The sequence below is a fragment of the Drosophila ananassae genome, chromosome XR (assembly GCF_017639315.1).
Source record: "Drosophila ananassae strain 14024-0371.13 chromosome XR, ASM1763931v2, whole genome shotgun sequence".
Classification (NCBI taxonomy): Eukaryota; Metazoa; Arthropoda; class Insecta; order Diptera; family Drosophilidae; genus Drosophila; species Drosophila ananassae.
This window is the reverse complement of record NC_057932.1, coordinates 1,589,554-1,614,301: the sequence shown is the minus strand read 5'-3', so window position 1 is coordinate 1,614,301 and position 24,748 is coordinate 1,589,554. Positions and strand designations below refer to the sequence as shown.

At 39.4% G+C, this 24,748-nt stretch overlaps 1 protein-coding gene across 1 annotated transcript; it reads left to right on the top strand.

Annotated features, from left to right (window-relative positions):
• Window positions 1-24,748, top strand: LOC26515412. The gene is made up of 6 exons (XM_032456114.2): window positions 1-833; window positions 889-1,383; window positions 23,020-23,801; window positions 23,861-24,207; window positions 24,279-24,446; window positions 24,515-24,748. The coding sequence occupies exons 3-5, from the start codon at window positions 23,278-23,280 to the stop codon at window positions 24,314-24,316; spliced, it is 909 nt and encodes a 302-aa protein (XP_032312005.1). The 5' UTR covers window positions 1-833; window positions 889-1,383; window positions 23,020-23,277; the 3' UTR covers window positions 24,317-24,446; window positions 24,515-24,748.

Sequence of the window (24,748 nt, the reverse complement as noted above, 5' to 3'; positions counted from 1 at the left end):
CAAGTACTTAGTATTTTTGGAGGTAATGGGTCTGGAAAATCGGTCCTGCTTAAGTCAATTTTAGGAATTTTACGTCCTAGCTCAGGTCACGTAAGCTCCTCAAATAAGGGACAAACTCCGTATAATAATCCTAAAGCTCACATCTTCATTGGCTATTGCTCACAAGAGGCAGACATTATCGAATCATTAACCATTCTTGAAACTATTTATATATTGCTCAGAATTCGCCGCTTCTACGGAATGAGCTTAAAAAGTGAAGCATTGGAATTATGTAAAGCTTTCAATTTATTTAGTCACCGATTTAGTTTAGCTGTTACCTGTAGTCGTGGAATAAAAAAACTTTTAAGTATTGCAATAGCCTTAATGAGCAATTCTAATCTTATTTTAGTAGATGACCCTTTTTCGTACCTTGATGTGATTAATCAAAATACTATTCATTATTTAATTCAAGAATTGTGTAGTCGCGGTCATTCTGTTATTTATACATGCTCGGATACTGAATCGTCTTCCTTGTCTCTGCAAATAGCTGCTATTAGTCGACTTGGCTTGGCTGCTTTTGGTGAACGTCAGCATTTACAACCGAATTTTTATTCTTCTTATTACGTCATTGAAACCAGAATATATATTAAGGAGCCTGAAAATTTTAGTTATTTTCATTTGGAAAATGTTCCGAAACCTATGAAACAAGAAGAACTTGATCCACTTTTATTGTTGGATTCGACAAATAGTGGAAGTAATATTTCATCTGGTATAGGCAAAGATACTTCAGACAAATTAAAATACTTGAAAGTTTGCGATCTTATAGACACCATTTTTCCACATGCCATTATAAAGTGCGTAAGAATTTTTTTTTTTATTTCCCGTTTTCAAAAGTTAATTATTTTGTAGGTATATAAGCCTTCCGAATGTATGCTTTTGGTTGTCCAGTCATATATATTCCATGTCGCAAGTTCTAAAAATACTTCACGAGTATAGGCACAACTTTTATTCCTATTCAATATCTCAGCCATCAGTAAGCACTGCCTATCTTCAAATTTCTTCTCATTCAGTACATAAAAAATCTTATTCATATCCTTAAACTAAATTATTGATATAAATTTCATTTAAAAAAGAGTCCTTGTTACTAAACAATTTTTTCACAAGAATATAAATCAATTTAATAAAAAACGCTGCCATTAAAGTGACAATCAAAAAAATTCAAAGTTTAATAAATAACAGGATTATATTTTACAAAAATGGATGCTGAAATCCGTGGATGCTGAAATCCTGCTGAAAATGAAACTGAAATAGTAATAATCCTGCTATACTAAGCACACACTGCTACATTTTAGGTGCACTTAAATATAATGATATTATAAAGACAAGCTTTAATCATATACTCAGGTAAGCAATTAATTTATGGACTTGTTACTTAATTTATCTAAAAAATTATCTCTAAATTAATTCCTTAAAATAACCGGAAAAAAACTTCATCATGCTCTTTTACTTCGGTGGTATTATCACTTTGGTCGTAATTGTGCAACACGGTAAACCTACTTCCGACCCTATTATAAAAGTATATATAATCTTGAACAGGATCACCTCCTGAATCCATATAGACATATGAGCTTCCTCTATTTTCTTAAAGCGAAAAGACGCGTTTTTATTAAATTTCATATTGGATAACTTAAAACAACCACGGTGGTTTACTTATAATTATATACAACATTTTGATATAATTCAAATATCCGAATCGCTTTGCGTGTGTATATTTGGGCTGAATGAAAAGACGTATCTTAGACGGGTATATTTGGAGACTAAATAATATATTTATTAACATTCTTCCAAGCATAACTCTGCTTTTTTGTATTTTTCTGTGTTACATCTACTGTCGCTCAACAGAGAATCTTATCTCTATTCTTTATAGTTTTACTTACCCACAATAAAAGCTCTCTTTAATCTCTTTTTCGTTTCCCTGGTACAGTGCTTCAAGACACTTAAATATTGAAATAAAAATAATTTAAAAGTAATAATAATAAATAAAAAACAAGAATGGAAAGCTAACTTAGGGCGGAGCCGAAGTTGATAAACCCTTGCAGTTAAGGTTGTTCCATTACCGATCGTTCAGTTATATGGTGTCTATAAGATATAGTCGGCCGATGCTTATGAAATTTGACAGATGGGATTATATTGCCCAAAATGGAATCCGTAGACAGTTCCATCATTCTAGCTCAAAAAACCCCAAAGTTATGCCAATTCCGATCGTTCAGTTATATGGCAGCTATAGGATATAGTCGGCCGATCCTTATGAAATTTGGCAAATCGGATTATTTTGCCCAAAATGGAATCGGTATCACCCAGCTTTTTAACTTAAGAAACACCAAAGTTATGCCAATTCATCGTTCTATGAAAAATATATATGCTATAATTTTCATCGTTTTATGATATATAGGATATAGCCGGCCGATCCTTGTGAAATTTTGTAGATAAGATATGTTGGCCAAATATAACATGTGTAGAAAGTCCCAACCATCTAACTTTAAAAAAATCAAACTTATGGCATTTCCGATCAATCAGTTATATGACAGCTATAGGATATAGTCGACCGATCCCGGCCGTTCCGACTGCCTGCCAGGAAAAGAAGGATATGTGCAAAGTTTCAACACGATAGCTGTGAAACTGAGAGACTAGTTTGCGTATAGTTTGCTCATATCGACTCAGAAGGTGATCCTGATCAATAATATATATACTTTATAGGGTCGGCCTTCATTGCGTTGCACATTTTTAACTAAAATCATAATACCCTCTGAAAGGGTATAATAACACAGGCCGAAAGAAAAAATCTTCACGCTTAATTTCACCTGCTCCATAACCTTCAGGCTCCCCTGATACAACGTAAAGTACAAACATAGGTTCCATCACCTACATTTTCCGCGGTACACCTAAGAAAAGAGTATGATCAAATGTTACTATAATTGAATCATTTAGGCCATGTAATTGCGTTGACCGTCATTTTTTTTAGTACATATATTTTTTGAAATGTATGTGTACAGACTAAAATAAAAGAAGAAAGGAAAGCTAACTTCGGGCCGATCCTTATAAAATTTGGCAGATCGGATTAGGTTGCCCAAAATGGAATGTGTATATATTTAAGGTGTAATAAAATTGTTTTAATGCGATGTTCATTTCCTCGCATGCAGTACATCAGATCAATCAAATTCCGAAATTAACTTATTTAATTTCATAAAGTCAGCCTTACGGAACAAACGAACTTTATGAGATTTAGGTGTAGACTTAGGGTTAAGCTATTTTTTTCGATTAAAACCTCAAGAGTGGGATGATATGGATCCTCAGGTTTAGAAAGAGGCAAAGTTCTGGAAAGAGGTAGTCCATTAGGATTAGAAACGAAACATAAGTCCAATAGCCGACCTAAAGAATTTCTAACGCGGATAATTTTTTCGAGAGACATGCCCGCAGGGAAGTCGTGGATGGAGTTAAGCTGTAAAGACGGTAAATTTTCAACATTTGACCACATGAGTTCTGGGATATTAAAGTCACCCAGAGCTATCAGCTGGTCACCATCCGAAAGACAATCAAAAACCAAACGAATAGCGGACATGCCAGTATGTTGGCGGTTCGGAAGAAGGTGGTATGTAAGAGCAGGTAACATACAAAGATTAATTGGAAAAAGTGATTTTGATGCGAAGAAATTCAATGTCACCAAACTCTTGTGATTTTACCACTTCAGAAGTGAATTTGGAGTCTACAGAAATTAACAATCCACCTCCCTTTCGCAGAGTTCTATCACATGTAAAATTGGTGACCTACTAGCAAAAAAAAAACTTCGGAGCTGGCGGAACAAATCGTCTTAAACATCTGCAAGGGCACACGTATTTTAAAAGATGCCGTGTGCCTGGTGTATGCGCATTTAATTTTTTTTAATATCCATCACCTTTATGTCGGCTTTTGTTTTGGCTTTAATGTAAGCCGAGATATCAATCTCAGAAGTATCATGAGCAAGCTGGGTAACAAAAATGTGTTCCGATCTGAGTAGGCTAACGATTATTTGCCACAAGCACATCACTAAAAGAGGATTTCTTACGCTTTGGAGACTCATTTAGTATTTGAAGACTACTAAACTGTGTATCGAGCGCACAGAGTTGGTCATTCATTTTACGAAAACCGCTAAACAACTCCTTGAATCCACTTTTAGTCTGCCTCATGAACGATCTCATTTCGACCTGAACAGCACGACAACCATCACCATCGAATCGTTTTCACAAAGCCAACAGTGGATGGTAGGCTGGGAAGAGGAGATTATCGTAATTAATTAATTAATTTTTTTAATATTATTTTTGTTTATTATTGAGGAACCTTGAACCACTGTACCAGGAAAACAAAAAGGGGAGATCAAAGAGAACGGTTTGTGTAAAATGCAAAGAATAGAGATAAGAAAATCTATTGAGCGAGAATAGAAGCATCACTGTAAAAGATGAAGAAGCAGAGCAGGGCTATGTGTGGAAGGAAAATGAATCAAATTATTATTTTACGTCCAAATACACGCAAAGCGATACGGATAATAAAATGAAAAATGTTGTGTTTAAAAATGTGTATAGGAATAAACACCGAATGTTTAAAGTAAGCTTATTAAAGATCATATAAAAAAACCTCTTGACGAGGTAAAGTACCGGTGATGAACCTGCATGCGAAACCCAAAATATCTGATATCAATTTTAGTGATGAAAATATGCTATATAGGTGTACAAAATTGCATATAACAAATATTCTTGTTCGGCACGTGCAAGAAAAACAAAAAAAAAATCAGTCACGTGCCGAACAAGAATATTTTTTATGCAAAACGGTGGTGGCTGCATTTATTTACATGCATTATATGCTCAGTGGAGGCATATGCATATAAAGCGTTCTACTCATAAAATTTTGCATTCTTCTCATTAAGACATGAGACACTGAAACACAAAGCAGAATTACATCAAAAGTTGCCATCAAGCAACAAAGTTCGAGGTTAGCCGAGTGGAGAGCGTCGTCGTTCCTAACACGGAGGGCCTGAGTTCTAATCCTAGTTGAGCCAATGTTTATGTTTTACTTTACAAGCCCTTTTTTATTTGGATTTTATTTTTGAAATATTTGAAAATATCTTATGTACAAACTTTCATAAGGATGGGCCGACTATATCCTATAGCTGTCATAGAACGATCGGAATTGGCATAACTTTGGTGTTTTTTAAGTTAGAAAGATGGGATTTGGTGCAGATTCCATTTTGATTCCAAAAAAATCTTATTGGCCAAATTTCATAGGGATCGGCCAACTATATCCAATAGCCGCCATATAACTGAACGATCGGAAATGGCACAACTGCAAGGGTATATCAACTTCGGCTTCGCCCGAAGTTAGCTTTCCTTTCATGTTATGCCCTTGCAGAGGGTATTATAATTTTGGTCAAAAGTGTGCAACGCAGTGAAGAAGACATATCCGACCCTATAAAGTATATATATTCTTGATCAGGATCACCTCCTGACTTTTTGAATATGTTTCGACAAAAATTATCTAATTGAAACAATACCTTTCGATTGGTATATCATTCATTTAGATCGGTTGCCTACAGAAAATTTTTAATTCTTCGGCTATATATAGAGTTTCCTCGCGCACGCCTAGGCATGCAGGTCGTCACCTCGTGGACTTCCGTCCACAGTGATTTTATAAAAACGCAGTGCGCATAAAAAAAAAAACGTCCGTCCGCTTTAAGATAAAGAGAGAAAGTCAATTGCGAAGCCATGATTTCATCCGAAAAGGGACGAAATAGGAATGAAATCTCCTGGTTTCAAGTACCAGGAGGCGTTTGAAACACTCAAGTTGTGGCTAGCAAAAGATCCCGAGCTGCCATACCCAGATTTGCATTTTGATTGAGGCAAAAAAAGAAAAACTCGACAAATTAGAAGGAAGCCATAGTATTAGTGCGATTAGGCAGGACCCTACATGGAGGGTTATCAGTTCGACGTGATCAAGTATCAAATTTTGCAGAAATGACTAAACAACATCGAGAGCCCGCTTGGGAAAATTGTGAGAAGGGTTTGCGAACTGCAACAGTACGACTACATAATCAGCTACCGAAATGGTAAACTTAATGTGGTCGCAGAAGCATTTTCCCGCCAGCCAGTTATTGAGAAACTAAATAGTGCCACATTAATCGAAAACGCCGATCCACGTTCCTAATATAACGGAGCTAAGTAAAAGATTCGTCGCCATAGACATAGGGGAAAAAAATATATATAAACAAATGGCGTGGAAGATTTTATCTCCTCACAACAGATAGACCAGAATAAATGCTGATAACAATCCGCTACAACTAAACGTATTTTTATTATTTTAAATGGTTTTGATGGTGGCTGCTTGGCCTAACAGCTTATAATTTATAAATATCGGATTGTAAATAGTTGGCTGATCAAAATAGAATCCGTAGAAAGTCCCATCTTTCTAGCTTAAAAAACATGAAAGTCATGCAAATTCCGATCGTTCAGTTATTTGACAGCTGTAGGATATAGTCGGCCGATCCTTATACAATTTGGCAAATCAGGTTACTTTGCCAAAAATGGAATCTGTACCAAGTCCCATTATTCCAACTTCAAAAGCACCGAAGTAATGCCAATTTCGATCGTTTTATGAGAGTTACAGGATAAAGTCTCCGATCCTTATGAAATTTTGCATGTTGGCCAACTCTAACATGTGTGGAGAGTCCCAGCCCTCTAACTTTAAAATTACCACAATTATGGCATTTTCGATCAACCAGTTATATGGCAGCTATAGGATATATGATAGTCGACCGAGTCCAGCTGTTCCGTTTTATATACTCCCTGCAAATAAAAGAAGAATGTGTGCAAAGTTTCAACTCAATATCTTTAAAACTGAGAGACTAGTTTGCGTAGAAACGAACCGACAGACTGTCGGACAGACGAACAGATGGACAGACTGACATGCTCATATCGACTCAGGAGGTGATCCTGATCAAGTATACACTAGTCGGCATATATAGTTTGACATTGCTTTCATTTAACTATATACGTTTGCTTTGATGGTACCATTGTTTTAACAAAGCGAAAATGATGCTGATCCCCAACCAAAGACACGAATGAGCAGTAGACTGTATAGTTTTTATGTTCTTGTCAGTTTCGCTGTCTAATTGGTTCTAAAGTTACAGATCTTCCATTTGTGGAACTTGAAGATATGAGTGTATGTATACATGTTTTGGATTTTAAAGCTAATAGGTAGAGAAAATATAAGGATGACAATGACAACTTATAAACTATGTATCGATAGTTCCTAAACATGCCGGGCCACCCTGAAGCACGGTTTCTGAACTGGATAGTTTCGCAATTTTGGTTATTGGCCGGGTCACTTCTCCTCTTGACCCTGACTGCTCGAACCTTTCCTTGAGAAGTGTCGATCACCTTCGCTAGATGCCATGATGCTGGTGGTGTGTTGGACTCCTTGACGAGCACAACGCTGCCGATCGAAATGTTAGGGGTTGTCGAGGTCCACTTAGGACGTTGCTGTAGACTTGTCAGATATTCCTGGTGCCATTGTTTCCAGAAGCCTTGGTACATCGATTGGATACTCTGCCAGTATCCCAGTCGGCCAACAGGAATGTGGCCAAGATCCGCCTCCGGTATTGTCGTGAATGGTCTTCCGATGAGAAAATGGGCTGGTGATAGATAGCTGTCATCTGTATCTGTATCTGTAGCATAGGGGTCGTGAGTTGACGACAGCACTAATTTGTGTAAGCAAAGTGCGCATTTGTTCATATGTCAGTTTGGTGTTTCCGATTACAGGGTCCGGCACTCGAAGTGTAACCAATTAAAAAGGCTCGTCGAAGATGCAGTTTTACGCATCAAACTGCTGATTTCCATTTTCCTCCCCAATGCGGAGCACGTGGTGGGATGAATTTCCATTGCATCCCTTCGTCTGCAAGGGTGTTCCCGATGTGATCTTGGTGGTTGCATTTGCCTCGTATCGAGAAAAATCGTCGCAACGCCGCCAGAAATGTTTCTGTGGATAGGTCCGTGGCGAGTTCTAGATGGATCGCCGAAGTGACCATACAAACGAATAGGCATATGTAGCCCTTGCCGTGGTTTACGCACCTTCGCGTCCTTCAGAAGAATGGGTCCTGCGTAGTCACATCCGGTGTTTACAAATGGAAGTTCTTGCGTGATACGATCGCTCGGTAGATCTGCCATACGTTGATGCATTGTGTTGTACCTTTGCCGAAAGCTTGCCAGGCAGTTGTGCGTGATTTTGCGTATTAAATTTTGTGCGCCGAAAATCCAATACCTTTGTCAAACCATGACGAAGAGAGATGAGACTCCAGGATGCCAATTGAAACGATGCTCATGTTCAACGATCAGATAAGTTGTTGGGCTAAGCAGCCACCAGATAGGCTAATTAGAATATTGATAATTTGTTCATCTGCAGCGGCATTTAATCTTCTCTTTTGACTCCCAGATTCGCATGCACTTTGTTGTCATTTTTGTAGCGCATGCGCTTTTGGGAGCTTTGGAAGAGCTTCTGCGCCAAAGCTGTTCTTCTTCTTGTTGTAGTTGAAGAGTTGTTATTGACGGGCCGCTATTTGTTTTATTGTGCGGAATTAGCTCAATAAATTAAATATAAACAATTGAATCTCGTCTTTAATTCGGTCGCTATCAAAAAGCTGATCGCTCAGCATTGGTGACCCCGACGTGATCGCGCCCGAAGTTCAATCAGTTTAATTGCCCGAGAAACTGAAAAAACTGCGGTACGAAAACCTCATAAATAAAAAAAAAAAATAACAAACATCTCTTGGTTTTCGATTTAATTCACACGCGCTGGAGATTTGCGGGATGGAGTCTGAATGTGGAACTATTGGATCTGCTGCCGCAAGCCGGGAAAGGATGCTGCGGAGAAGAGCAGAGGTGACCTGCCAGGAGATGGAGGCGCTGCATCATAAGGTGAAGGCTGCAGCGCGGAATGAGGATGGCACCATTGTGGCGCTGGAGTCAGTGGAGAAGCGTTTGCGTGAGCGGTTCACCGCGCTGCAAGAAGAGTTGGAGGAGCTTAACTTCAGCGAGATCGGGAGTGACCTTTATTGGAGATTCTCGCAGCTGGCGACTGATGTGCAGGTGGACATTCAGGTGGAGGTTGCCAAGCACTCCATTAGAATTGCTGCCCACTCCACACTTCTCGACGGTGACGGTGTCTCACCCATGCCATACAAGCCAGCCCCCTCCTTACCAGCGTTGCCGATGCCAACATTTAGCGGCGGCTATGTTGACTGGCCGGATTTCTTCGCCCTGTTCAAGGCCACGATTGACAGCCATCCGCATCTAACAAATATGGAAAAGCTCCGGTGGCTCATTTCATGCCTGCGCGAGTCAGCCTTGGAGACGGTGAGAGCGCTGGAAATTACTGGCGCGAACTACGATGTGGCTCTTGACCTATTGCGCAATCGGTTTAGTAATAGGCGATTAATTTTCCAGTCTCACATCAACGAGATCCTGCAGCTTCGTGTGGTCGAGCCAGGTTCTGTTGCTACGTTGCGGGAGCTGTCGGATCGGTTCAATGGGCATATGCGGGCCCTCATGAGTTCCGGATCAGCTGCCGAGATCCAAGGATGCTTGCTCATCCAGATTGTCCTTCAGAAGTTGGATCCGGCCACAAGAGCCAAGTGGGAAGACACTCTCGCCGGAAACAACGACAGCCTTCCGTCTTGGGAGTCCATGGCACGATTCTTGGAGCAAAGGTGCCGGACTCTTGAATGCGTCGACTTTTCTTTGGCTGCGTATCCACCATCTAACCAAGTGGGCCGAGGGAGATCTTCGAATAACCGATCGTCATGCATGATTATCAACGCCCGTCCAGCTCTATGCGCCCTGTGTGGTGTTTTGGCGCACCCGCTTCCTACATGTCCAAGCTTCATTGCCTTGCCACTTAGTCAACGGTACGACGAAGTGCGACGGCTGACCCGCTGCTTTGTATGTTTGGAGGATGGTCATTTTGCACGCGGATGTTCAGCTGCCCGTTGCCCAAAGTGCAATCGCCGACATCATGCTTTGTTGCACCATTGCGGGCAGCTGCCCAGCTCAAACAATTCCCCACCACTACGAAGCTTGGGTTCCGCCGTTGGTGTTGCCGTTGCTACCCCACCGTCCCAGTCAATCAACACGGTCTTGACGCAGGATCGCCCTACTGAAGTGCTTCTGCCAACCGCCAATATCCTCATCCGTGGTCGATCAGGTGCCTTCCTGCCTTGCAGGGTGTTATTGGACTCTGGTTCACAAGTTCACCTTATCTCATCGCGGCTGGCAAGTCAACTTCAGCTTCGTCGCACCAAAAGCTGTGTAGCGGTCGCCGGTCTCGGCGGCACTGAGTTTGCTACGGATGGATCCTCCGTTAATGTGTGTGTGAAGTCTCGACTAACCACATATTGTGCGAACCTAGAGGCGGTTATAGTGTCTCATATTGCGGACTGTCTGTTCTTCTTCTTGTTGTAGTTGAAGAGTTGTTATTGACGGGCCGCTATTTGTTTTATTGTGCGGAATTAGCTCAATAAATTAAATATAAACAATTGAATCTCGTCTTTAATTCGGTCGCTATCAAAAAGCTGATCGCTCATCATAAGTTATTCGATGATTCTTTGGAAGCAGAATAGGATGATTCGCCTCTGCTGACAACTGTGAATGTTGGATTCGTCCACCCACTCTCAGCAGGTTGTCCTTGTCGATGATTGGTGAGAGCTTGACCAATTGAGATTGGTTCCCTAGAGCCTTGTTTCCGCGTAATAACTGGAACTCCTGTTGAAAACCAGCTTGAGCGTGGTGCAGCCATCGAATCCTTGCTGCCTTGATCTCATCGAATGTTAGAGAATTCGATTTTTGTTTCAAAGATGGGTGCTTCATGCGATGAATGAAGCGCAAAACGTAAGCAAGTGTGTGTATAAGCTTCAGCCAAGATGATATACGATTGAGAAGCTTATCCAATGGGCTGTCCGTCGTGACAGTCGTCTGCACAGCTAGGCAGTTAATTTTGACTTCGCCTTGTATGCGTTTGTCTGAAATAGAAATACAGTTGTGAGTATTGTTCAATTTTACCAAGAATTGATCCTTGTCCCTCAGCCATGAAGGACCCTTCCACCATAATTGGAAGTCGATGAGCTAGGCTACTCCCAAGCCACGGGATGCGCAATCCGCTGGGTTCGATTTTGAATCCAGCTTTTATGGATTGCAGAAGTTGACTTAGTAGAATTGCGCCACATAGTTCTAGGCGCGGCAAAGATTGCAGCTTTAAAGTGTCACTCTTGTTTTTGCTGCAAGTATGGCGACCGAATGGTATAGTTTCATCGTCGTTAACCACTCGGCTGTATACCACCGCTAAGTACGTCTTGGTGGATGCATATGAAAATCCGTGCAGTTCGATTTTCTGCGTATAGCTTTTAACTAAGCGTGGTATCTGGAGCTTGTGTAGGTTGTCTAGATCAGCTCGCCATTTAAGCTTGTTATCTACTAGTTTGTTCGGTAGTTCGTCGTCCCAATTCAAATTCAACATTCAACAACAAATAGTATTTTGAATTGAACTACGATTGGTGCCAATAGACAGAGAGGGTCGAATATGCGTGAGACATCCGACAACACTTACCGCTTGGTGCAGCTAGGGTCTTTCGATAGGCTTACATTGTATGACAATGTCCTCTCCAGTGTGCCAATGCAGCCCTTTCCACTTTGACTGATGATTGTGAGGAATCCGTGTTATCCTCCGATTCGATGAATTTGGTATTCGATACCCATTTCCCGAGCTCCAGGTTAGCACAGGACATCAGTTGGACCAGTTCGTCCCTGTTGCGTTGCAGCTCATTCTCACTATTTGCTCCAGTGAGAACGTCGTCGACATAGCAATCTTCCAACACGATTTTTGCTGCATTCGAAAACTCGTGCTTATGGTAAGCATCTAGTTGTTCTAGCACTCGGACTGGTAGAAATGGTGCGCATGATGTTTCATACGTAACCGTGCATAGTTGCAAGTGCTTGGTAGGATCTGACGGATCTTCTCTCCATACGATTCTCCGATAGTCTCTATGTTTTTCGCTCACCCAGATTTGACGGAACATCTTGACTATGTTCGCTGAAATGACGTATTTGTACATACGGAATCGCAAGCACACAGAAAAAAAGTCTCGTTGAATACTTGGTCCGACCATGGCTTTGGCGTCTTGATTTGAGCCGTCGAAAACCACTCTAAGTTTCCGACCCAATACGGGATGATGTGGCAAATAGAAATTCTAACCCTTTGGAATTTCACTCGGTGAGGTTTCTGGCGTATGTTCTAGCTCCTGGTATTCCCTCATGAACTTCACGTAGTCGTTACGTAATTGTTGATTTTGTGCCAAACGTCGTTCAACTGATTTGAACCTCTGCAGCGCAAAGTGTATCTGCGAATTGTGTTTCGGATACTTTAAACGGCAGTTCCACGATGTACTTGCCTTGTTCGTCTCGAATGTGTGTTGCAAGAAAGTTTTTCTCCTCGTCTTCAGGTTGGACTTCTGATTTGCGTTGTATGCTCTCCAGTTCCCAGAACCATCTGAAATAAGCATCTATGTCGATTGTCGTTGTAAGTGCCATAGCGTTGCATGCGCGTGATGAAAACAGTGATGTAATTACCCATCCGAAAATTTATGAAAATATATATATAATCATGAGCACCTTTGTTGTCGTAGATCTTTCTCCCAGTTATAACACTCCAAACATGTTCGCTGCCCAAAAGAATGTCAATTGAGGCATTTGTGCACGTGCGTTGCAGGTGCAACAGTTAATGATGACCTTTACATTGTCTGCACTTGAACGTAGATTTGCATTTTCTGAACCCATGTCCTGCTGACATATCCATGAATTGTTGGCATCCATACAGACGATGCTCTGTAGAATGGCATTTGCTGCACTCGTCTCCTTCGAGTACAACCAACGAATGTGTGGCCTTCCTTGTCTTGTTACCGATTGAGGCTGTAGTCTTCCCTCCGTTTGTTTCACGCTTGCTGAGCTCCAGTTCCTCGCAACGTGCATCCAAAAATTTGAAGAATTCCTCCAGTGTGGGTGAGTCTGACTCCACACTGCGCTCGATCCACCTGCGTCGAGTGTCTGCATCCAGCTTCTCCAGCGTCAAGTAGATGATCCAACAGTCTCGTCCTGTTTCCTCTATGGGATCCAGACCTAGCACTATTTCATTGGCGCCGTCTGACACCTTCCGCAATGTTGCTGTATCCGACCTTGTTGTTATTGGCAGCTCCATAACCTACTCCAATGTCGTACCAAATTCGCAGCCTCGTCGATAAGAAGAGATTTCAAATTATAAAATTTGTGCGTATTTGTCAAATTCGCCTTGTTATGAATTGTGCTCTCATAAATATCTTTGATAGCTGGCCACTCTAAATAATTGCCAGTGAACCGTTTAGTTTGAATTTTCGGCAATTCGCTTTGAGCGGATGCCCCTACCATTTGAGCACTACCTGAATTCGCCGCGTTGACGTCTCCTCCATTAGGTCTCGACAAGTTTGCAGTGGCTCGATTTGCTGCCAAATGTTCAAAGAGTTGTTGTTGTTGTTGTAGCAAACTTATTATTGCGTCGTTGTTTTGAATCACGCCGCTGCCGTTTTCACTATTCACAATTGATGGACTAGGACTTGTACCTAACATCGCCGAAAGTAATGCATGTGCATTTAAGTACTTTTCCACGTAGAATATGTTGTCATTCTCCGGATTCACATAGCCATCTACGTCTAGCATAGCTATTTCATCACCAAATCTATTGAAGTCTTTCCATGTTGTGTTGAAATGCTCCAGCCGCGAAGACACCTCAGCCCGTGTGGCGTTCGAATGCAGCGCGTCCTTAGCCCAAGCCAAGCTCCATGTGATATTGGCCTTGAGTCTGGCGTGTCCTTTTATCAGTGCTTTTAATTGCTGCATGCCGAGAAACAATTACAAATGAGAACCAATGCACAGAAAACTATAAAACAAATCCGGTTGCGAAGGACCAAACGATGATCCCCAACCAAACACACGAATGAGCAGTAGACTGTAGAGTATTATGTTCTTGTCAGTTTCGCTGTCTAATTGGTACTAAAGTAAAGTTACAGATCTTCCATTTGTGGAACTTAAAGATATGTGTGTATGTATACATGTTTTGGATTTTAAAGCTAATAGGAAGAGAAAATATAAGGATGACAAAATGTGCTAATTTAAAAACTATGTATCGATAGTTCCTAAACAGATGCACAAAAAAAAAATAGAAAACATTTAGGGGTTTCAAAGTTATGCCCCGTCGAAGTGAGGTCCGTCCAACACTGTGAAAATCTGGATCGTTTGAAATCAAAAAATGGAACGGATTTACATTTATTAAAAGTTTATCTATTACTTAATCGAAGGATATTAAAAAAAAAAAATATTTGACCTTTCAAAGTTGAAAAATCTTTTTCGTTAAAAAAAGCGGTAGTTTTTCAGCTGTAAAAAAAAAAGTTTTGCATAAAAAAATCAATCCTTCGATTAAGTACTAGATTATTATGTAATAAAAGAGCATGCTAAATTTCAAGACAATCGGGTCACTAGTTTTCGAGTAAAAGTGGTCACCGACTTCAAAAACGTAGTTTTGAGAAAAACGTGTTTAAAGTTTCAACTCACCATTACACTTACCGGAGGCCCCTCCCTTTCAACATGTGTAGCTCAGTGTATTTTCACCGGATCATTTCAAAATTTTGTGGACACATTTCTAAATGTGTATACTTTAAGAAAATGCAAAAAAAAAAATTCCATTACTACCCACTTGGGCATGCCGAATGCTATCAGCATTTCTCTCAAAGGAGCTTTAATGTCCTCAGAGGCCCTTGAGTTTAATATCTTGATTTGGGCGTATTTTGAGAGCTTGTCGAGACCAGTTAGAATATTATTTTTTTCTGTAATATAAATGTCTATGTGGATGATTTCTCCTGGGTACTTAGGGATGGGAGTTGGTTGGATTGCCCCTTTTGATGGGTGTCTATAGTATTTGGATTCTCTACATGTTTGACAGGATTGGACTATTGCCTGAATTTTCTTTTGAGCTTGTGGGAAGAAGTATTTTTTAAGAATTTGTATTTTGTTTTCGTTTGCGTCTCTGTGTGCCCTTTTGTGCTCTAATGTAATGATCTGATTCTGGATTGTTTCTGATGGTACATCTTCGACTTGATTACTAGTAAACCTAACTTTGTATGACTTGAAGTGCTTAGGATAAATAGTTTGAATTTTTCCCATTATTTCTTCTGAAGTGTAGATACCATTGACAATTCTGGGATCTAATCGGGCTCGGAGTATATTAATGATTTCCTGTTCTGTGTAAGAAATCTTTTTTATTATATGGCGATGAAAAGTTGGAAATGGAATTTCGAAGTTATACGCATCAGTGTTTTCTTTTAATAAAAAAATTTGGTTTTTAAATGCGTTGATCGGGGCTTCTACTGAGAATATTAGATTATGTGAGGAACTTTCGTCGCTGTGGATTGTAGAGTCTGAATGGATTGAATTAACTTCTGGTCGGGCTCTGGATAGGGCGTCTGCTACTACGTTAGCTACACCGGGCTTGTATTTAATTTCTGGGCTGTATTCACCAATAATGTCCCTCCAGCGTTTTAGCTTGGCATTGTGGTTATTTGCACTATTTGAAAAGGTCAGAGGTTGGTGGTCTGTATAAATTGTCACTTTCGAATATCCGTACAGATAATGTCTTAAGCTTTGGAGAGCCCATACGATGGCTAACATTTCCCTTTCGTTCGTTGCGTAATTTTCCTCGGTTTTCGAGAGGGTACGGGATATGAATGTTATTGGTCTATGGTTCTGTTCTAAAACGGCTCCTATGGCAAAATTTGATGCGTCTGTGGTTAATTGGAATTCCTTCGTGAAGTCTGGGTACGCTAATGTTACATCCCTAGATATAAGTGTGTTTTTAAGTTTTTCGAATGCACCCGTTGCTTCTTTGTCTAGGTTAATAGCTATTCTGCTTGACTTATATTTGGATACGCGTCCTTCTTCTCCCCTTAAGAGGGCAGTTAAAGAGGTGGCAATCTTCGCATAATCTTTAATAAATCTCCTATAATAGCTTGTCATTCCTAAAAATGATCGAAGTTCCTTTAGTGTTTTAGGTATTGGGGAGTTTTTAATTGTCTTGATTTTTTCGATGTTGGTTTTAACTCCCTCTTCTGAAATCGTGTATCCCAGAAAATCAACTTCTTTTTTGAAAAAGTGGCATTTGTCGATTTGTATCCTCATATTGGCTTTTTGTAATGTTAGAAACACTTTGTTCAAGTTTTTAGCATGATCGTTTTCTGTTTTGCTGAAGACGATGATTTCATCAACGTACACATAACAGATTTTTCCTATGTGTTCTCGCAAAATGTCATCTAAAGCTCTTTGAAATATGGCTGGTGAATTTTTTAATCCAAATGGTAATCTGGTAAATTCGTATTTGCCTCCATTCACTGCGAATGCAGTTTTTTCCATGTCTGACTCTTTAAGTGGTATTTGATGAAATCCACTTTTTAAGTCTAGTACTGAGAAGAATCTGTTGCTTCCTAATTGTGCGATTATTTCGCCTATTTCAGGAATGGGGTACCGATCGGATATTGTTACCTCATTGAGCTTTCTATAATCAATAACTAGCCTGTATTTTTGTTTTTCATTAGTGTCGATTTTTTTCGGGACTACCCAAACTGGTGCATTATAGGGTGACCGTGAGGGTTTAATAATGCCATCCTGCAGCATTTCTTGAATTTGTTGTTCTACTTCTTGCCAAAGCGATGCCGGGTATGGGTAGTGCTTTGCGTAGACAGGGGTATCGGAGTAAGTCCTAATTTCACCTACAACTCTGGTAGTGTAAGTTAGTTTCGTTTCAGGATCGGCGAATAGGTTTTTATGGGTGTCGATAAATTTTTTGATTATTTCTCTTTGAGTTTCTGTCACATGTTCGTCTGTTGGTCCGATCTTGTTTACGGCTTGTGCCTCTAATTGATGGATTTTAATTTTCCTATTATTTTCCAACAGCAGAATATCAATTTTTAACATCTATTATTCCCCCTAGTTTTTTCATAGTGTCGTTACCTAGAATTCCATGGAAGGTTTTCAGTGTATCTAATAAAAAGAATTTTTGTGGGGTATCTGATATGTTGGGAAGTTTAACTATTGTATGTTGTTTTATTTCATTATTCCCTCCTACTGAATTTACTGTAAAGTTGTTACTATTGAGTTTTAGGGCTTGGTACTAGTTTTGCTTGAATGTAATTTTGATTTGAGCCGGTGTCAATTAAGAATTTCAGAGTTTTGCCGTTCCCGATAGTTACCTTAAAATAGGGTAAGGAGGAACGGTTTATTCTAAAAAATATAATTCTGACATATCAATGGATTTCTGTTGTTCGGATTCCGCTTGCCATGAAGCTTCTTCATCCAGCTCGTTTATTCCATTCTCTTCCGATGACTGAAAATATTCTTGTTCCTCATCTACCTCTGGTTGTTTATTGAACTGGCTTTGTATTTTATTAGTATTTTGAACATTTGTGTTGCTCAGGGGTCGTTTCCCTACAAAATTGTCCTGAGGTCTATTCATATAGTTAACGTGGCGTGAACGAATAGACTGGTCTACGTCCATGGGTGTTGGCTTTGGTTGGGGTCTGGGTTCAAATATCCTTGGTGGGATTGAAGGTTTTTTTTCTTGGCTTGGGTAATAGTACAGATTTGGTTGAAAATTTGTTTTGGTCATTCGGGGTAGGGCTTGTGGTGGATACCCTCTAGTGGGTACTAAGTTATCTCTTCTGGGGTAAATGTTTTTTTGTGTTTGGCCATTCCTAGTGTTCTGATTCTCTATTAGGTTGCAAAGATGTAATGCATGTCTTAAGTCGTGGGGCCCTTTAATAGCCAGAAGTTGAGAAAGATTGCCGTTCAGGCCTCTTACAAATGTATCCAGTGCTTTCTCTCTATACAGTGCTGTTAGTGCCTGTATAGTTTCCTGAGATGCTTCGAGATTTCCAATTCGGTTCAAAATCAGAGAAAGTTGTTGGTATACGGCTTGATAGAATTCAACTATCGAGTTGCTGCCTTGGTTAAGTGCATACAACTGATATTCTAGTGTCTTTAGGTCTCTCCTATCAGCAAAGTGTTCACAAGTGTGTGACACTTCGATATTGCCTCCCAGTCCAAAGGTGTGTTATAGGACTCGAGGACAGCATCTGCTTGACCGACGATTTTGTTCCTAATTGCTAATATTATGCCGTAATATTTTGGGGACCCCTTTTTACTGTCATAAATTTTTAAAACCCTTTCTACACTTTTCTTCCAAGACGAATATTCGGTCTTGTTTCTGGAAAAGTCTCTAAGTGTCCGCACTATGTCCGGTAATTTATCTAACTCGCCAATATTGTGGGCTAGTTCCCTTTTAATTATTTGGTCTGAAAAGTTTGAAAAGTCCTTGTTTGGATTAATAACTTCCTTTACCAACCCAGCTAGGTTCTCTTGAAGTATGTCTCTAATTTTCTCTTCAATGTCTTTTTCCGTCAGTAGTTTCAAACTCGTCCTTACAGAGGACGAATGTCCTGCAAGATTTCCCATCCTATCCACCAAGTCCTGTTCAGTCATTTTAAAGAGGTTTCTAATGGATGATCGTTAATGGTCTTATGAGGGTTAATTGACTGGATGTCAAGCGAATTATATTTAATTTTTCTAAAAATTCTAGTTTAGATCTTCTTAAGGTTTCAATTGGAGCATATGTTATTAATTTGTATGATTTCATTGGGATTTCCTTAAACTTAATTTTTATATCCTTTTTAATATTATACTTTTAAATTTTTTTTTTTTTGTTTAATGACTTGATGAGGTTTTCCTCTTATTTTCGATTTGAACTATTAATTTTTTGTTCGTGTTTATTTTACTCAAGGTTTCTTATGGAGCCTCCTCTATACCTGGATCACGTTCCCTCTGAACGGATACTGAAGGGATCACGGCGATAAAAATTGGAGCCTGGTTTTTCCGCTAGGTACAATTTCTTTAGGAGTGCGTTGTAGCGTTTCTTTTTTAACGGCACTTTTGCACTTCCGAATCGCGGTGTTTGGCGTTTTCTTAATTAATTGAAGATATAGCCGAACGTCGGGATTTTTTTACCGATCTGAACGAGATTCGGAACTTGTATCCCTTCGCGGAGGTCCCTGCTCGGGCGCCAGTTAAAAATATTTTATTAATATTCTTTAAAAAAAAGAAATTAATCTTTTTCACGTTTTGTTTATTTGAGTATCGGATTAGAACTGACAATTGTGATTCTTATAATTAATAATTACACCTATGCGTTGCTCCATCGCTGCCGCGATCTCGGTCGCGGTTGCTGCTGGCGTCGCTCGATGTCATTGGTAGCTGATGTTGTTGCTGTAGCTTAAGTCCATATCTTCATTGCTAATTGGTCAATGCAAGTGCATTGTGTTGTTGGTGGATGCACTTGCCATTAAGTGCAGTGAGCTTTGCCAAATATTTGGGTGTTTTCTTTCTTTTGGCTTTCCCACGATTGCAAATATAATCAATGCTTACTCAGCGCACGTGTCTTTCGATCCGTGTGACCCTTATTGGTGCCACGGCATCATATTGCATCCGGTGCACGGTGTACTCAATGCGGTTATGTAAGCTCTTTTGCAGTTGTTATTAAGAACTTATGTGCTTGTGGCTGGACTATCCCCCCTTAAACGCGGTCGTCATCGTTCGCAATGTAGTAGATCCGCCGGTGCTTTTGTCGTTTTCGGGGCGGTTTCGTTTGGTCTGCACCTTCTAACTAGCATCGTGATCAGACTTATGATCATTATGAGCAGAATAGTGTCTGACGTATAATTCTCGGAAGCCTCGATTGACTTAGCGTTTATTAATATTATCTAGTACTTGACATTTAAGGTGTTTACTTTTGGTCAAAAGTGTGCAACGCAGTGGAGGAGACATCTCCGACAATATAAAGTATATATATTTGATCAGGATCACCTTCTGAGACGATATGAGCATGTCCGTCTGTCCGTCTGACCGTTTCTACGCAAACTAGTCTCTCAGTTTTAAAGCTATCGAGTTGAAACTTTGCACACACCCTTCTTTCCTTTGCAGGCAACATATAAGTCGGAACGGCCGGGATCGGTCGACTATATCCTATAGCTGCCATATAACTGAATGATCGGAAATGCCATAACTTCGATGTTTTTCAAGTTAGAAGGATGGGATTTTCAATGCCTCTTTGGGCAAAATAATTCGATATGCCAAATTTCATTAGGATCGGCCGACTATATCCTATAGCTGCCATACAACTGACTGATCCGAAATGCCATAACTTTGGTGTTTTTTATGTTAGAGTTAGGCTGGGACTTTCCACACAAGGTATATTTGTCCAAAATATTTTATGAATAAAATTTCATAAGGATCAGCCGACTATATCCTATAGCTGTTATTGAAAGAACGGAATTGGCATAACTTTGGTGTTTTTTAAGCTAGAAAGATGGGACTTGGTACAGATTCCATTTTGGGTACAAAATAATCAGATTTGCCAATTCCAATCTTATTTGTTCTGCCAAATTTCATCAGGATCGGCCGACTATATCCGATAGCCGCCATATAACTAAACGATCGGAAATGGCACAACCTAAACTGCAAGGGTATATCAACTTCGGCTCCGCCCGAAGTTAGCTTTCCTTTCATGTTATGCCCTTACAGAGGGTATTATAATTTTGGTCAAAAGTGTGCAACGCAGTGAAGAAAACATATCCGACCCTATAAAGTATATATATTCTTGATCAGGATCACCTCCTGAGTCGATATAAGTATGTCCGTCTGTCCGTCTGTCCGTCTGTCTGTCTGTCTGTCTGTCTGTCGGTTTCTACGCAAACTAATCTCTCAGTTTTAGAGCTATCGAGTTGAAACTTTGCACACTTCTTTTCCTTGCAGGTAGTATATAAGTCGGAACGGCCGGTATCGGTCGACTAAATTCTTTAGCTGCCTTATAACTGATTGATCGGAATTGGCATAACTTTGGTGTTTTTTAAGTTAGAAGGATGGGACTTGGTACAGATTCTATTTTGGGCAAAATAATGCGATTTGCTGAATTTCCTAAGGATCGGCCGACTATATCCTATAACCGCCACATGAATGAACGATCGGAAATGGCACAACCTTAACTGCAAGGGTATATCAACTTCGGCTCCGACCGAAGTTAGCTTTACGTTCTTGTTTTTATACCCTTGCAGAGGGTATTATAATTTGTGACGAACACGGTGTAGTGGATACCGACTGGTTGCATACTCTGCCTACGGGAACGGCCTATCTTAGGGAAGACGAAAGGGGGTCGGTTACTTCCTAATCAGCATCACCGCCACACAATAAAAATTTGAAGACAGAGTTAGAAAAGGGGATACAGTCCTCTGGAAGGATACGAAGTCGAGACAGGAAACCTTGCTGTTGGAAGAACTAAGGTGGTGAAGTTCTTCTGCTTTGCCCGCCCTACCTGTAAAGAATCAACAACGAATTGCTGCTGCCCTTACCCATCTACATTGAAATCGATCAGCGAACAAACTTCAATACAAAAACATAATTGCTTCTTCTTCAGACTCATGCTTAACCTAAACCCTTACTCCTAATTGGTCCTAATTCTACAAAATGAGTTTAATATAGCTTAATTAACAAATTGGAATGTAAAGAATTATATGTATGTATGTAAAGTAGGAGTTAAGGTAGAACGTCTACCCAATCATTTGGATATGGACTGACTATTCATACGTTTTTCTATAGAGGCACTGATACATGATCAAGTCACAATGTTTACTCACGCAAGCATCCCTCGAAGTCCGCAGGCCTGTAGACGAGAACGCTGGATGTTTTGGGGTGATCAGGTTAAATGGGAATTAAATTATGGAGTTTTGATGCATGATGCCAAAATGTTTTTGCTACCACTTCCTAGAACACTTTTATTATTACTCTACTTAGCGACATATTAGTCGGCTCACCTGGAGTCTTTTCGCCACAACCCACGTGCAGCGGTGAACGGCTGGGCTCATCCACAGCCAACGTTCGGCTGCTGCTCTCAGTCTCACTGGTGTACCGTGTTCGGTACTATCCCAATTTCGACGTTGGTGATATTCATTATTTATTATGCGTTATATACAACTTTTCACTTTGGCGTTTTGATCGGAAAGAACAAGCCAATCAAGCAGAAATTCGGTTGTCAAAATTGCCAGATAGACGGGGTTGCCTGATTGTTTCCCTTAACAGCTTTAAAGGGCTGTAACAGCGATCTGTTATCGACTTATTTTTATTCGACTACTAACTATCGTCTACTAACTATCGACTTCGGTTTGTTTACCTTTAGAGTTTATCTTCAGTTTATTTTCGTAAAAAAAATCATATTCGTACCCTCACAAATTTTGGTCAAAAGTGTGCAACGGAGTGAAGGAGACATCTCCGACCCTATAAAGTATATATATTCTTGATCAGGATCACCTCCTGAGTCGATATGAGCATGTTCGTCTGTCCGTCTGTCTGTCTGTCCGTCTGTCTGTCGGTTTCTACGCAAACTAGTCTCTCAGTTTTGGAGCTATCGAGTTGAAACTTTGCACACATGCTTTTTTTCCATAAGGATCATAAGGATCGGCCGACTATATCCTATAGCTGTAATACAAGGATCGGAATTGGCATAACTTTGGTGTTAAGGTTTTAAGTTAGAAAGCTGGGACTTGGTACAGATTACTGTTTGGGCAGCATAATTAAATATGCCAAATTTTATAGGGATCGGCCGACTATATACGATCCGCTATATATCTAATAATTTAAAATGCGTGGCGCCACCTAGCGGACTGCGACTGAACTGCAAGGGTATATCAACTTCGGCTCCGCCCGAAGTTAGCTTTCCTCTCTTGTTTTTTTTTAATTTTGCTTTATATAAACTCCAATTTCTACGCTTTAATAAATTATCGATTTGTTCCAGATATTTTATGCAAACGAAAATTGTGACTTCTGGAAACTGAAATTATTTTTAACAAGATATATTGCTAGTATTGAAATTGAATCTAAATTCGGAGATTCTGCCATTTTTCTTATTCAATATAAAAACCTTTATGAACTCATTAGCTTAATCGAAGACTTGCCTAACCACAAAGGAATCCTTAATATATACAGCATTCACCTTTTGGAATGTAGCCTTGGCATATTACTAATAAACTTGCTCTCTTTGGATCATCCAAATATGCAAAGACTAGGACCAAAGCTTAGTTTTCTCATCACCGAAACGAAGTCGATCGAAAATCATAGCGCAAGATTTTTGTACTTAGTTTATGTGTTCCGCCAGAGATTCATCATAGATTTAAGAAATTATTTTTTATTTATCTTCAAAAGCTTTGTATCCACATTGGTATTTATTTGGATTCTATATATTCTGTGTCAATATGACTATAAACGGTTTGAACAAAATGCAGCTTTTCCTATTCCTCATCCCAGCAATGGAATAATGTTTTTTCAACAAAATGCTTTAAGTCGTCAACTACTTGCAGCTGGTCGACAATATATTATGCAAGGAGCTAAGGAGGTTGGAGCAGATTTGGATATTTATGAATATATTCGCCATTATATGGTTGATCACAGAATGCTTTCAGATATAAATATTTTAACAGGTGTCATATTTACAGAAAAGAAAGTTGCAATTTTATTCAATGACAAACGAAAATATATTGTACCAAATGGTCTTGCCCATTTAATGAATTCTCTTGCTTTGTAAGTTTCCGGAAAAACAAAACCAATATACTCATTTCACTTAATTATAATTTTTAAAGTGGATTTGTGGGTCCTGATACAAAAATTATTGTTAAAATGGAGCTGTTGCAGTTTTCTACTGTTCAAGGTCCAATTGCTCAAAACAATGTCAATAGTATTAATTTGGTTTTAGCTACTTCAATAAACTTCTGTTTTTGCTTTATCTGGACATTTCCCCTTCTGTTTATCAACTTAAATAAGAGTAGTCGTCCTTACAATACAGAATTATGTGCAGGGATGCGAATAAGCGTTCTTATATTGGCCTTTTTCATATATGATTCACTTTCTTCTATGCTTGGTCTAATCCCATTGAATATTTCCATTCTTTTTTTTCAATGGGATGCACTAATGGATAGTGAAATATTTTGTAAGTATAAACATGAAACATAAACAAATTTTTAAGAATTGAAAAAAAAGTGTAATCGTTTATTTTAATAGTGCTATGTCATTTCTGGGATTGGTATATGTGTCCTTAGTATAAATATATTAATATCGCTTCGTTTTACGGATCTACAAAACTGCTATATGAAAACTGTCACATTTTATTCATTCGGAATAATAATTTACCTTGTGAACGAATGGCAGCAGGTTATCAGTCTCAACAAGGTAACAAACATTTTATTGGATTTTCATCCGCTTTATTGTTTGTTGCATAATCTAATGATAATTTCTAGTATAACCGAACTGAAGAAGTTATGCAGTGATGAACAAATTTTTCAAACTAGTACATATTCAGAAGAGTGCCAAAAATTTCCAAACTGTTGCGGTATGATACTAATATACTATATATGTTTTTATTTTTATACCAATGTAGAATTTAATTTAATTTGTGTTAAAAATGCGAAAAGCAGTGAAGGAGGTGAATGAGTTATGTATATACCCTACAAAGTTTCTTAATTCCCGATTTA

Bases quoted from the DNA above. Each gene is read 5' to 3' on its own strand.
- LOC26515412 (XM_032456114.2), top strand. From the start codon at position 23,278: ATGCAAAGACTAGGACCAAAGCTTAGTTTTCTCATCACCGAAACGAAG. The intron at 23,802-23,860 runs GTAAGTTTCCGG...TAATTTTTAAAG, and splicing joins TTAATGAATTCTCTTGCTTT to TGGATTTGTGGGTCCTGATA. The intron at 24,208-24,278 runs GTAAGTATAAAC...TTATTTTAATAG, and splicing joins AATGGATAGTGAAATATTTT to TGCTATGTCATTTCTGGGAT.